General features: G+C 49.8%; 1 protein-coding gene across 1 annotated transcript in view; it reads left to right on the top strand.

Annotated features, from left to right (window-relative positions):
* RPH3A (rabphilin 3A) overlaps positions 1-9,997 on the top strand; it is a 43,676-nt gene extending 33,679 nt beyond the window's left edge. Inside the window, exons 13-21 of the mRNA XM_075039604.1 lie at positions 767-846; positions 1,233-1,307; positions 2,506-2,615; positions 3,231-3,357; positions 3,965-4,021; positions 4,217-4,368; positions 6,148-6,229; positions 6,791-6,887; positions 7,699-9,997. Coding sequence (XP_074895705.1) covers positions 767-846; positions 1,233-1,307; positions 2,506-2,615; positions 3,231-3,357; positions 3,965-4,021; positions 4,217-4,368; positions 6,148-6,229; positions 6,791-6,887; positions 7,699-7,829 — 911 coding nt within the window. The 3' untranslated portion in view covers positions 7,830-9,997. The remainder of the gene's footprint in view (positions 1-766; positions 847-1,232; positions 1,308-2,505; positions 2,616-3,230; positions 3,358-3,964; positions 4,022-4,216; positions 4,369-6,147; positions 6,230-6,790; positions 6,888-7,698) is intronic.
* The last annotated feature ends 3,927 nt before the right edge of the window (positions 9,998-13,924 follow it).

The following is a 13,924-nucleotide window of genomic DNA, read 5'->3' as shown; positions in this document are numbered from 1 at the left end:
CCAAACTTGATCCCTGAAGGCAGCTGCCTCTTTCCATCAGAGCATCCTTTGCTGTGAGAAATGCCACTGGACCTGTCTGTGGGAAAGGCTTGGTGGCTTCAGTTCCTTTATGCCATGAGATCTCGGTGTTCAGTCATTTGCTCCCCTAAAAGAGGATTTGCTGCATGAGGGTGAGCGTTTGTGGCAGGGCAGTGCTTTGCCTGTCCAGCCTGTCCCCCCCAGGATGGGAAGAGCTGCTCTGGATATCTATGCTGGGATAGGAGCAGATGGACCCAGCTGAGGTTCTGTGCTAACCCTTCCTCCCTGTGATCTTCTCCCAGTGAGCATGTGAAGATGAGCATGAGCTGGTTTCCAACAAGTCAAAACAGGGGCCAAACGCCGAACCCCAAGCCTTAGGAGGACATGCTGGCCACCCGAGCTGAAACACCTTCTCAGGATGGTCCTGGGGTGGCATTGTCCTGAGAAGGGTTTGTAGGGTTACACTGTCCTTTGCTTAGTGAGTATTAAAGATGGCTCAAAAGCTTCGAACTGCCTTCCCTGGGCAGTTCCAGCTTTGTAAAGCTTTGATTACCAGAGCTCGTGAATCTGGCTGGATTTGTGTGTGGCAGTTTGGCTGATGCCAGCGGAGTCTCACATGCATTAATTGGCTTTTACATTTGAGCCGCAAACCTTTCTAATTATTACTAATCAGGGCTGATTAAACACAGTTATTGGCTGGGGTTTTAATGAGGTCCTGTTTCCAACTCCTCCTCTCTCTCGCTGTCAGCTACGCTGGGAGCGCTGGAGTTCAGCCTGCTCTACGACCAGGAGAACAGCTCCCTGCACTGCACCCTCATCAAGGCCAAAGTAAGTGGTCCCCTTCTTTCACCAATTTAAGTCTGTCTGGCTCCCAGCTCCCCCAGTGTGATGGGATGGAAGCAGCGTGGCTGCTGGCTGGGTCTGTTTCCCTGGGAGAGCCAGCCCAGCCCTGCTGGCACCACTGCTCCTGGCTGGGAAGGAGAGGTCTGTAGGGCTTTTCCTTGGATGGATCCAAGATGTCTGTGGGGCTTTTCCTTGAGTGGGTCTAATTTTCAGCACATCGTGGCACCCACACCTGCTCGGGGCAGAGAATGAGGCTCTTGGCTTGCTGAACACATTTTCTCTGTACTGAGTTACTAGATGGGTAGTTTTTTCTCTTCTCTGGCTGTGCTTAAGGAGGATTCATGCACCATGTTTTCTTTATTATCTTTTAGGGTTTAAAACCAATGGACTCAAACGGCCTGGCAGATCCCTATGTCAAACTGCACCTCTTGCCTGGAGCCAGCAAGGTGAGGCTTTGCCTGGTTTGGGTGTGGTTTTGGGCTGGAGATGGAGCAGAGGTTTCTCAAAGCCCCCTGAAGTCCCTTCCTCGCGTCAGACATCCTCCCCTTGATTTCTCCGCACAGTTGCTCACTGCTGTTATTTTACCCCAGAGCTATCTCTGAAAAGTGATGATGCTTGCAGATGCTCTCCCATACCCAAGGAACAGCTCATCCTGTAGACAGGGTTCTTCTTAGGGATGGAGGGGAGCTCCAGAGGAGGTGACACTGTTAATGCATCGCAAAACATCTGACACAAAATCTAATTATTACCTGAGTTTGAACAATCCATTTGCTTTGAAGCTGCAGCATGTTCTCGTTAGAGCTGTGAAGAAATAACCATTGAGTAAACTCTGACTCCCTCCCACCAAAGAGAGCCCTGGAAATCTCATTCCCTAGCCCAGCTAAGCTGATCTTGGTGGGGAAACTTTTGAGGAAGGGATGACTACCGCTGACCCAGTGCCCAAGGGGTGCTGGAGCCTTGCTTGAGGGCTGCAAAGCTTTTTCCTGCAGCTGAATTTTGCTCAGAGAAGCTACGTGTAAAACAAGGGGGAAAAACTGATAATAAAACCATTGGATTGATATTTACAGGTTACTTTATGTGCGGGGACTTTCTGGTCTTGTGCAGAGTAAATCAAGTTGTCATGATTGGGAATCGCTTTGATTTCTATTGCTCTCTTGTTTGCTGATCTTTCTTTTAATATTTTTTTTATTTTGCATGTCTGTTTGTGAAAGACCCATGAACAAGTGACAGGGCTCCTTGTTTCCCAAGCTGTCATCTCCTTTAGACCACAAGAGCCATTACCCAAGACCCACACAGACTGCCCTGCGCAACTTTTTCTTGTACAAGGGTCCTTGAGGGAGTAGACCCCAGACAATGAAAAAACCTGGGCAGTGAATGCTGCCCTGGCCACTGCAGGCAACTGGGTCCCTGGTGCTGGCATAAAGGTCCACCTTGTAAGATTGGTGATGCTCACCTGGAGTTGATGGCTCACCAGTGCGACAGCCTCAGCAGGCAGCGATGACATCCTGCAGAGCCCGGTCAAACCACCTCTTGTGAGCCAGAGGCGATGGAGCATCTAATTTACACTCCTCTGCCAGGAGCCGAAATTTAGGTGGGGAGGAGTTCAGGGGTGTCATTATGCCGTGTTTTGTTTTGATGCTGTAGTCAAATAAGCTGAGGACGAAGACGCTGCGCAACACCCGTAACCCTGTGTGGAATGAGACCCTGGTGTACCACGGCATCACAGATGAGGACATGCAAAGGAAAACCCTCAGGCAAGCAGAGGAGCTGGGGTATCCTGGGGTGTGGTGGGATGGGGACTGTGGGTCTCCTTGCATGGAGCATCGCAAGCCAGCCTTCCTCAGGAGGGCACTGGCAGCAAAGTGCAGGTGTTGATAGAGCACCTGGAAATCCAGAGGTTTTGGTCAAAATCAACATGGTTCACGTGAACATGCTGATTTTGATGGTCCTTTTTTAAAAGAGAAAGAAAGACATTTTGACCCTGTCATTTAATATTAAATTATTGGCATTACTATAATTCTTATCAGCATAGAGATTGCTATATTGCATATCTGTGCGTGATTTGACAGTGTCCCAGCAAAATATTCAGATGTCTCTAAAAATTTTTGGCATTTCCTTCCTACAGGAAATTTCCACCTTTTGATTTCTTGCCCCATCGCAGAGCACATATTAAAAATGTTGATTTTTCTAGCAGAGCAGAAGTTTGGTTTTCTGACTGCTTTTGGTCAGAGGAGAGCCAGATGGCTGGAGGCTTTGGTGGTGCTTTGCTTTGTCCACCCTCGAGCAGTGCCCTTGCAGGAGTGGTTTTGTGCTCCAGAGTCAGTTTCTTCTCCAGCCTGGTTGATGTTCACCGTTCCTGTTCCCTTCAGGATCTCTGTGTGTGATGAAGACAAATTTGGCCACAATGAGTTTATTGGAGAAACTAGAGTTTCCTTGAAAAAACTCAAAGCCAATCAGAAAAAGAACTTCAACATCTGCTTGGAGAGAGTAATACCAGTGAGTTTCTAGGAAATGTCTTTCTGCTACCGTTAATGTTGAGGTTGCTAATAAATGGCATTTGAGGGAGTTAGTGGTGAGCTTGGAGCTGGAACCAGCCAAGAGCTGTAGGTGCCTGACTTCACTGGCATCTTTAGGAGTTGGATTCCCACCCACGTCTGGGCTGATGTGACACGTCAAAGCCAGGAGATAAGAGCATGGTGGGAATCCAGGGGAAGTGACTCCAGGGACCTCTCCAGTGGCCGCAGATCTGCTGGCGTTGCCAGCCTATGCTGTTGATGTCACTGTGGAGGAGAGGGCAGGTTGCTTTGTCCCTGAGCTCTGCTACCCAGAGCTGTGTCTGCTGAGGTGGAATTTGATGGAGTAGGTCATAGAATCATTTAGGTTGGAAAAGACCTTTAAGATCATCGAGTCCAACCATTAACTTAACACTGCCAAGTCTACCACTAAACCATGTCCCTAAGATGCATGTACCTGAGCTCTCTTCCACTTCTGAGGCCAGCAAAAGGCCTGGGCTGGGCTTCTGGGGGTGTCTTTGCTGTAGGATGGTGCCTCTCCCAGCTGCGGTCCCTCATGGCAGTCTCTCTTTTTCCCTTCCCCATCCAAGATGAAGCGTGCTGGAACAACTGGCTCATCCCGTGGGATGGCACTGTATGAAGAGGAGGTAAGAGTCCTTGGAGGACAACATGCTCTGTGCATGTTTCACCCATTGTCTTTCATGTACGGGCCCCTCTTTTCCAATCCCCCCCCCCCAGGGATACAAGTTTCCCTTGTGTCCATCTTGTCTCATCTGCTCTGCAGTTGACCGGCTTCCTCGCTCAGCCCCTGTGTCCCCATCTCTGGTCTCTTCCTTTTGCAGGTAGATCGTGGCGGGGATGTGGAGGAGCGTGGGAAGATCCTCGTCTCCCTTATGTACAGCACCCAGCAGGGCGGCCTGATTGTCGGCATCGTACGCTGCGTGCATTTAGCAGCCATGGACGCCAACGGATACTCAGACCCTTTTGTTAAACTGTAAGTGGGAGCTGGGGCTGGTGTAGTGCCGTAACACATGGTCATGGAGTGACCCGCTGTCCTTGGGCAATAGCTGATGGGCTGAGAGCTCCTTCCAAAACCACTGGAGAGAGGAAAGTGTTTCCCAAGCACTTTGAGACCTCATGCAGGAGTAAGCTGCCCACCAGCAATGCCTGTGGAAGGTGGTAATGCCCCCGCCGTGGCTGAAGCTAGGTGAGACTGACCCAGCCTTTAGATCCATCCACTCCCTGTAGGTTCCCAAACTCACAGACCCAACAGCCACCTCATAGCTGCAAAGCTGGAGGACAAGAGATCCTTCTCCCCAGCTCTGACCCACCAGGCCTGCAGGGCATGGGTGGCTTGACTTCCCTCTGTGCACGATGGGAAGCACGTGCCCCACTTGCTGCCCCATAAGCCCACATGCTCGTTGTAGCCGGGAGTCCAGGGATTGCCCTGCCATGGCTGTCTCTCTCCTGTGCCATGTCTCCGCTGCAAACAAATCGGATTAATTAATACGGACAGTGGCGTTTGCTGCAGTTCATGCTGGCGATGCCTTGCTGTGACACGGAGCAGGTCTCCTTGAGCAGCAGTGCACCCATCGGCGCTCTCAGCTGCGGAGGCAGGTGATGGAGGGGCAGTGCTTGTCGAGTGGCTCCTGTGAACATGGGGGAATAATATAATTTTAACTCAAACCTCATAAACTGCAACACAGAGAGGACCCTGCAGTCATTCCTGCCTGTGGTTTTCATTGCTGTTTTCTCTTTGCCTTCAGAAAAAACCTCTGTTCTCCCTAAAACTCATTCAATAACTCTTGTGTTGAACATTTTGCACATCTTTTTGTAGCTGAGTTGAACTGAGTAGTTTTCCTTCTTAGCCTGACTCTTGGTTTTTTATATTTTCCATTCCCATAAACAGAAGATGGTACTTTTCTATTTCTAAATCAACTTCCAACACAGGTCTAATTAACGCCAACTCTACAATTTAATTCTGGGTCTGCAGCCAGGCTGCAAAGCCCGAGCCCTACTTTTCCTCCGCGTTCTCTAGGTGAACCTACCTTGGCTGAGTATACCAGCCTGCGTGGTATTAAACACTAACGGGCTATTTTTAGCCTTTTTTTTCCTTTTTTTTTCTCTTTTTTTTTTTTCCCATATTTCTTCCCACCTCTGTATGTCTTCACACTTCTCCAGTGGTCAGGCTCGGTGACTGGCCATGCGATTACCCTTGTCTGCTGGTGACCAACCCGGCTGCTCATTTTCCATGTTCCCTGACTGTTTCAGCAACTCCCCCATTGGCCTCAGCAGGTTCCTCCCCAGTGAAATGCAGAGTTCATCCACTTTTGCTCCATAAAACACCTACAACCATTTCTTTTAGCATGGCTTGGAGGAAAAAAAGACTTGGGACCAATGTGTGGTTCGGAAGGACATCAAGAGTGTGTGTGCAGGCTCACTGCTTTCTAGTGTCTGAATGTTACCCAGCTGCTCTGGGCAAGAGATGCTCCCCCAGAAAGGTTTCTGCTGAGCTCTGTGCAAAGCAGGTCTTTATGGTTTCCCGTGTCCCATCTGGCAATCCGGGGGGGTGGGGTGGGGAGAGTAATTGTGATTTTACTCATCTTACATTTATTTTAGAATATTTTAGAAGGTGGGAAGGGAGACCTATTTCTTTGCCTTAAATAAATATCTTCAGCTGCTTTTTTTTCTAGCCCCAAACCTCACTTTTTTTAGCTTATGAGCTCACACTGTTCTTGCACTTGAGTTTTGAACTGTTTTCTGTTGCCCCCAGTTGGCTGAAACCTGACATGGGAAAAAAGGCCAAGCACAAAACACAGATTAAGAAGAAGACATTGAATCCTGAGTTTAATGAGGTAAGGACAGATGTGATTTTTTTATATTATTAAATCAACTTAGCTAATTACTATGTTGTGCAGAGGAAGTAGAAGACAAGCTCACCGAGGTTTGGTTCCTCGCCTGGGCTCCTTTCCCCATTCTGCACCCGGGAGTATTTTAGGAAGGACTTTGCCACTGGAGATCTCACCGGTTCAGTGCTGGGCAGCACCGGTACGCTGACACCTCCCTGCTGCCAGCACTGCCGATTCTGTGTCACCCTGGCTGGGGGTGTGGGTGGGACAAGCATCCCTGGGGGTCCTGTGGCTGGTGCTGCTTTGATGGGACACCTGCAAAGTGCTCACTTCGATACGTGGGGTGAGCTCAGCTTCTGGGTTTGTGGGGCATGTTGTGATCCTGGGAGGAGAGATGCCACAGGGAAGGAACATTTGCTCTTCATTAGTGTATTCTAAATACTCTCTCGCTGGATTTTGAATTCAGGCTGTACAGAGAGATCACTTGCAGTTCCTTAACTGCAGTTTTCTGGGTGTGTTTTCCTGGGATGCTTGGGGTGACGTGGCTGTTCTCCTTCCCTTCTGCAGGAGTTCTTCTATGATATAAAACACAGCGATCTGGCCAAGAAGTCACTGGACATTTCTGTCTGGGATTACGACATTGGAAAATCAAATGATTACATTGGTGAGCTGCAAGTCTCTGTGCTCTGGGGTGCGGTTTTGAAGCCTGATATGCTGCTCGCTGTACAGGAGGGATGCATAGGTCATCTGAGAGCTGAGCTTTGAGGTGGGACCATGCAGGTTGGTTGGGTGCTTGTATCAGGCCATCAGATACAACACATAGGATCATAGGATCATTTAGGTTGGAAAAGACCTTCAAGATCATAAAGTCCAACCATCATCCATGCCCACTAAACCATGTTCTGGAGTGCCTTGTCTACGTGCTTTTTGAATATCTCCAGGGATGGTGACTCCACCGCTTCCCTGGGCAGCCTATTCCAATGTCTGACAACTCTCTCAGTAACGAAATTTTTCCTAATATCCAACCTAAATCTCCCTTGCTGCAACTTGAGGCCATTTCCTCTTGTCCTATCACCAGCCACCTGACAGAAGAGACCAGCACCCACCTCACTACAACCCCCTTTCAGGTAGTTGTAGAGAGTGATAAGGTCTCCCCTCAGCCTCCTTTTCTCCAGACTAAACAGTCCCAGTTCCCTCAGCCGCTCCTCATAAGACTTGTGCTGCAGGCCCCTCACCAACTTGGTGCCCTTCTCTGGACATGTTCCAACACCTCAATGTCCACTGTACTGCCCCATCTCCAGCATCCCCTGGGGTCTTTTGCGCAGGCAGAGCATCTTTAGTTGTTTCCATGAGATTTGAAATCCAGAAGGTGGAAAGAAATGCTGCAAACATGGGCTCTGTCCCCATGGAAGTGATTTACTGGAACATCAGCATCATCTCTGAATATGATGTCTCTTCTCCTTCCTTTCTTCCAGGAGGCTGTCAGCTCGGCATTACTGCTAAGGGGGAGCGCTTGAAACACTGGTATGAGTGTTTGAAGAACAAGGACAAGAAGATTGAACGCTGGCACACCCTCCAAAATGAAAATCACGTTGCCAGTGATTAAAGGGAGCCGCTGCCCAAACCTCCCCAAACGGCCCATCCTCTGCCAAGCCCCCTGTAGATCTCTGATGTCCGTCTTCCAGCACAGTCATGCCTTGCTACACGCCTCTGGTCCCAGGGCAACAACACTCTTCTGCCTCCTCCAAGCATCCTCTGTGCCCTGTCCTCACTTCCACCTGAAAACTAACCCAGATCTTTTATATTCACTCCTTTTTTTTTTTCTTTTTTTTTTTTTGGGGGGGGGGGGTGCGGGGTGTGTCGTTGAGGTATCCTGGTGTGTAATTTTGTCAAGCAATAGTTACCCTCTGACTGTTCCTCTTTCTCACTAGTCTCACGCACGCCGTGATTGCGTTCCTGTTGTGTGTGTGTGATGCTCTGTGTTCCTCCAACCTCCGCTCGTGTGCCTCGTCCCATCGCCACCAGCTCGTGGCTCCTTTGTCTCTCGGTGGGATGTGTGGCCACCAGGCCGGCCGTGGTCTCCTCCGGTGTGGTGCGGGGGGCTGAGTGCTGGTGTCGGAGCATCGGCCTGTTCTGCTTGTGTGATATCGATACCTCAGTTGCAATAATGAAAAAGCTGTTTGGCTTTGGTGTGGGTCGTAACTGTAGCCTGGTATTTGTGTTGTGATTAGGCTAAAGCCTGTGTCACTGATGTAATCCTGCGAGTCCTGCTTGAGCTTTAGTTCTGATTTGGTACACTTGAGTAATATTGTGGTACATCCTTTGCTGAGAAGATCCACCAGTAAAACAGTAACAATAACCAGAAATAAGGAGCCACTCTGTGCTCGCAGGGAAACAGAGATTTGGGTTGGTTTGTGTTTTGTTTCCAGCCTCCATGTGCGGTTCCTTTTACCTGAGGAACTCGTGTGCTCTGTTGCTGTAGGAGCACACCCGTGTTTCAAGCTTGTGACTACCTCCTCTTCCCATCCTACCTGTGTAGTAGTGACTAGCTGAACCCCAAGGGCAGTCCCTGGGCCTTCCTCAGACTATCCTTTCTGTTGCCAACTGTTTGCCGTGCCACATGCAGGAGGGAAGCCGAGGGAGAAGATACTTCCCACCAACTAGCTGATGTGTGCAAGGATTATTGCTTTAAAATACCACAAATACTGAGATTAGCTGGAACAGTTAGAGGTCTTCCAAACTTTGGGTTTGGTAGCTTTTTTGGTGTTTTTTTTTTTTTTTTGGTTTGGTTTTGGGTTTTTTGGTTTTGGTTTTTTTTGTTGGTTTTGGTTTGGTTTTTTTTTTTTAGGAATCTGCACAAGAACCACTGTTTTCAACCTGAGCTTTAATGATTGTCTGGAGGTGTTTGATTTGTCCTCAATAGCAGGAGAGTCAAGACACTCTCAGACTGATGCTGATCGGGTTTGGTACCATTTTCTGTCTCTGGACAACCTCAAGCATAGCAATGTTGATAGCAGCACACTAAGCACTACTGGAATATACTATCAGTCAGCTACACACTGCGCATGTTGTATGAAACCTGAATCCCAGCCCCTTCGGTTCACGCTGTCGTCCCATGACTTCCCTTGCAACCCACTGCCGTAGTCTGCTGGCGTGCTGTCTTGTGGCGTGTTCTCAATTCAGCTGTACTGCAGAGCTGTTTCTTTTGAATTGGATGAGTTATTTTCCTGTTCTTGATTATTTATTTATTTATTCATTTCCCCAACCTTCCCCCAGCAGAATTTGCTCTGAGTGCTGACTTGCAACGAGCATCTCTGCAGGGCTGTGACTTCTGCAGCTGGTGGGGGCTGCGTGCTGAGCGATGCCAACATCGCTGCGTGATGCTAACCTCTCTGCATGCCGAGCGATGCTGCTGGTGTGGAGCAGACCTTCCCCAGCTCAGGGCTTGCATGTTGAAAGAGGTCTGCTTCCCCCCCCCACCAGCCCTGACTGGGTGCTGCCAGCTCCTTGTAGCCAGTTCTCCACCAGGAGACACCCTTGGACCACAGATGGGAAAAGCAAACCTAAACCAGCGTGGGCATCCTCTGTGCCGTTCAGCCAGAGCTGGGGTAGGTCTTCCATCACCCCAGCCTCTGTCCAGTGGCATGGCCACTGAGATGGGAGCTGCTCGGGGCATGATGCGCAGAAGAGTGCAATGGGAGAGGGCACTCTGAAAATGGCTTTCGTCTCCCTTCCGTGAAGTTCTTGACTCTGCACCAGTAAGTGCAACGTCCTGGAGGCCCTGAGCCACGCTGCCCTCAGTGCAGGCTGTACAGAAGACCTAGACTGAAGCGACCTGGTTCTTTTGGATTGTTTCCCTCTGTGTCCCATGCTGCCCTGTGCAACCGTGACTGAAAACTTGCTGCTCTGGGCAGAGGTGGTTCGGCTCTAGGATGCTGCCGTCATCCCTTCCGGAGCGATGGACCTGCCCAAAACCTTTGCACGGCCCTTGCCTATACCTCTGAGAGCAGTAGATGGGCACAGTGTACTTCTGAGCTGTGCTGGGGAAATATGTGTCTGGGTATGAAATTATGTTTAAGAGAAAAAAAAAAAAAAATCTGAGCAATTCCTTAATTTTTTCCAGACCTGTAGCAGTCCAGCCTCCTTTGTGTGTGCAGAACAATTAAATTACAGTTGCCTTTACTCATGTCCTCTATTGACATTCTCTGCTCAGCCTGCTTTCCCTTCAGACAAATGATACTCAAATAATCTCTTTGCACCCATAAAAATAAAGTGCAACTTGCCAATCTCCCTTTTGCTATTGTGCAAACCACAGTCCTGTCTCTGTTTGCCACCCTCTTCTCAGTTTTTCTGATGGTAATTTCTGCCCTGAATGACTTCTTTTTGTTGTAAATAAAGCATGCACATATGGATTGGGAATGGTGGAAAAAAAAAAAAAAAGCCTCTTCTACTGCTGTTTGCATTCAAACTTGCATGCAGTGATTTTACAGCAAAATATCAGTTTACAACTATTAAGAGAAAAAGAAAATGTTACACAGGAACTAGAAATACTCCAGTCTTCCGCTGCATGCAGCACAACATCCTCTCTTGATGTGGTATCTAATAAAGTGAGACTATTGGAAAAGAAAAAAAACCAACAAAACAAAACATGATGTTTTTTGGCTTCTTTCATTCCCTGTGGGAATATGAACCCTGGTGTGGGCAGTTGTCCTGGTTGTGGGAATTTGCGGTGGCTTGGGGGTGCTGGAAGATTATGCTGGGTGCAAGGTATTGAGGAATTTGGGATGGTAGCCTGCAGCCCCTTCCCTGTTGGGAGAGGTCCCAGCTCTGCAGAGCTCGGCTTGGCTCTTGTGCACCTCTGGGGGTAATGGGGATGACATGAGTATTGGGGAACAGTCTGGGTTAAAATCCTTCATGCACAGGCAAGACATCCATGGGGTTCCCCTCACTTCATGCCTTGCCGAGTGCAAACACAACGGGCGCACGCCGCTGGGGAAGACTGTAGCATGTGCAGAGGTGGTTGCTGCTTTGCTCTGGTGCTGTGTATCCCCTTGAAAAGCAAACCCAGCCTGTGAGAAATGACCCTCCTGGTGCCCTTCTTCATGCCCCAGCCCTTTTCCCCAGGTTGGGGGAGAAGGAGCCGTTCCCCTGTGTAGCTGCAGCTCCTGTTGCACTGCTGCGGGAAAACACCCCCTCCAGCTGCTGCATCACCCAAGCCAAATTATTCTCCCTTTTTTTTTTTTTTTTTTCCAATTTTGGCATTTTTAGGCCCCATTTCCAGCATATCATCAAGTGCAGGCCCCAGGGAAGGACATGCCGGGATGGGGGGAGCCCCTGGGATGGCAGCGGGTGGTGGGTCTGTGGGAGCCGTGGCCCAGCCCTGGGCGGGGGGACACGGGTTGTGGGGTGGCCTCGCCTCTCCGGGGCCACCCCCCACCTCGTGTACCCAGAAAGGGTCCGTGGGGACGGAGCTGAGCCGTGGAGCCGGTCCAGCGCCGATGCCCAGAGACAGCAGCAGATGTCAGTGATGCTCCAGGTATGGCACGGGAAGGACGGGCAGGAGGTGCCGGAAGGCTGCCCGCCAGCAGGCCTGGTGTCCCCCCAGCACCCTCCGTCCTGGGGGTGGGATCCCCTCAGTATCACCCATCCTGGGGGTGGGATCCCCTCAGTGTCACCCATCTTGGTGGTGGGATCCCCTCAGTGTCACCCATCCTGGGGGTGGGATCCCCTCAGTATCACCCATCCTGGGGGTGGGATCCCCTCAGTGTCACCCATCTTGGTGGTGGGATCCCCTCAGTATCACCCATCCTGGGGGTGGGACACCTCACCACTTCAGCAGCACCCATTGTGGTGGCGGCCCCCCCAAAATGCAGTTTTCGTGCAAGCTGTTGCTGAGCCTGGAGAGATGACGGCCTTGGGGGGGGTGTGTGTGGAGCTGCCCCATCCCCATGGCTGCTCCCACACACCACAGGTTTAACCCATGGTTTCCCTCAGGCCAGGCCAGTGGCAGTTCTTCAAGAGAGGGCAGTTAAAGCCTCCTGAGGTGTCTCCGCTGATGAGATGCCATCACAGTACCTTGCAGTTGGCTTGGGAATAATTGCCCAGGAGACGCCAGGGACTACCTTCCCCAGAACCACTCACTGGCGGTCAGCTGGACTCATCTTGGAGCAAAAAGGTCAAAATGGCAAGTTAGATACCACTTTGTTGTCATCAGGGAGTTTGTGTAAGAGCCAGCAGCAATGACTGGTATTGAAAATCTCCAAGATATTTAAAATTGTCATGTAGTGCTGCCTGTATGTACTGCTCTTAATGAGGACCCTGAGCTGTCCCACCAGTCAGGAGAAGACTTTATGTTCTCACGCACGGTGGCAGGAAAACAAACAGAGGTTAAACATACACAGCAGTGACAACTCTCTGAGGTGATCTCCTCTTTGGAGGCAAACTCCAAGGAAAAAGGGAAAAATCAGGCTCACTCCTGGTGAGCTGCAGGATGCGTTGGCTCCAGAGGACAAGGAGAGGGATGGCTTGTGAGGACAATGAGCACGAAGAAGCTCTTTGATCATGTCATGCTGGATGCCAAGATGTTTGAGCAGAGAAAATGGGTCATTTTCCAGAAAGGGTGGAGCTATATACATGCTTGCTCCCAGTGGTAGTATTTTAGGTGGGGTGAGTGGAAGAAAGAGCAACCCACCATCCCCGTAATTACCAGGTGTGCTGAGAACAGCGGGGCAAATTGCAGCCCCCTTTTTCTGCTGCTAAAGCTTGTTCTCTTCCAAACCTTTCATGGCAGGAAATAGTTAGGTCTTTGTCCTCTGAAAAAATAGTTCCCAGAGACGTCTAGCAGCCTTAAAATTGAGCTTTAACTTCCTTTTATTAGTGTTTTTCAGCATGAGAGCGTCCCACTGATTTTTCCTCTCTGCTGCTGCCCGGTGTTGGTGTGGCAAGTGGGCAGCAGAGGCCCAGCCAAGAGGTCCCAACAGATTGGCCACCCAGCTCCAGCCAAGCACCAGAGTGAGCATACTCGAGGCCCCCTGTGATTAAGATGAAGTCTTGATTAATTGCAGGCGAGGCAGCGCCAGCTGTGGTTGGCTGTGAAGTCCTGAATGGAAAGTGCTTCAAAAGAGAGAAAGAGGCATTTTGAGCGAACCCATGCGGATAAGAGAGGGTCCTTTGTTCCCCTGATTGATATTTCTGCTCCTATTTTCTTCTCAGTCTTTCTGAAAAGGAAGGCCTTGGATTGCAAATTGCGCTTGATCAGGACCATTATTTGCATGTTCTGCTTTTGTAGGTAGCTTTACAGTTTTAATTACATCTCAGAACATCTGAATCGTTCTGCTGTTCCAACCAGTTTCCTCCCGTGCTAATTAGATTTAGACCTTCCAACCAGTTTCCTCCCGTGCTAATTACATTTAGACCTTCGGTGCAATCAATAGATTCTTATCTCAGTACTGACCAAGCCAGTCATGACCAGTAATTTACAGCTCTAGTTGTTCTGAAATCAATACAGATTTGGTCTTCATTGAGAGGGCTGTAAAACATGGGTGACATCAGGCACCCATTGACATGGAAGCAGGTCCCTTGCTGGTCTTGGAGAGTGGCCAGTACAATCAGAGAGGAAAAGCTACGGGACCAGTGAGTGGAGCAGACCTCTCCCACTGAATGAGCACCGGGCTGAAGATGTTGATGAAGAGTTGGGCTCTT

Source organism: Buteo buteo, chromosome 11, assembly GCF_964188355.1.
Source record: "Buteo buteo chromosome 11, bButBut1.hap1.1, whole genome shotgun sequence".
Classification (NCBI taxonomy): Eukaryota; Metazoa; Chordata; class Aves; order Accipitriformes; family Accipitridae; genus Buteo; species Buteo buteo.
Note: the sequence above shows the minus strand (reverse complement) of the source record. Positions and strands in the feature narration are given on the sequence as shown.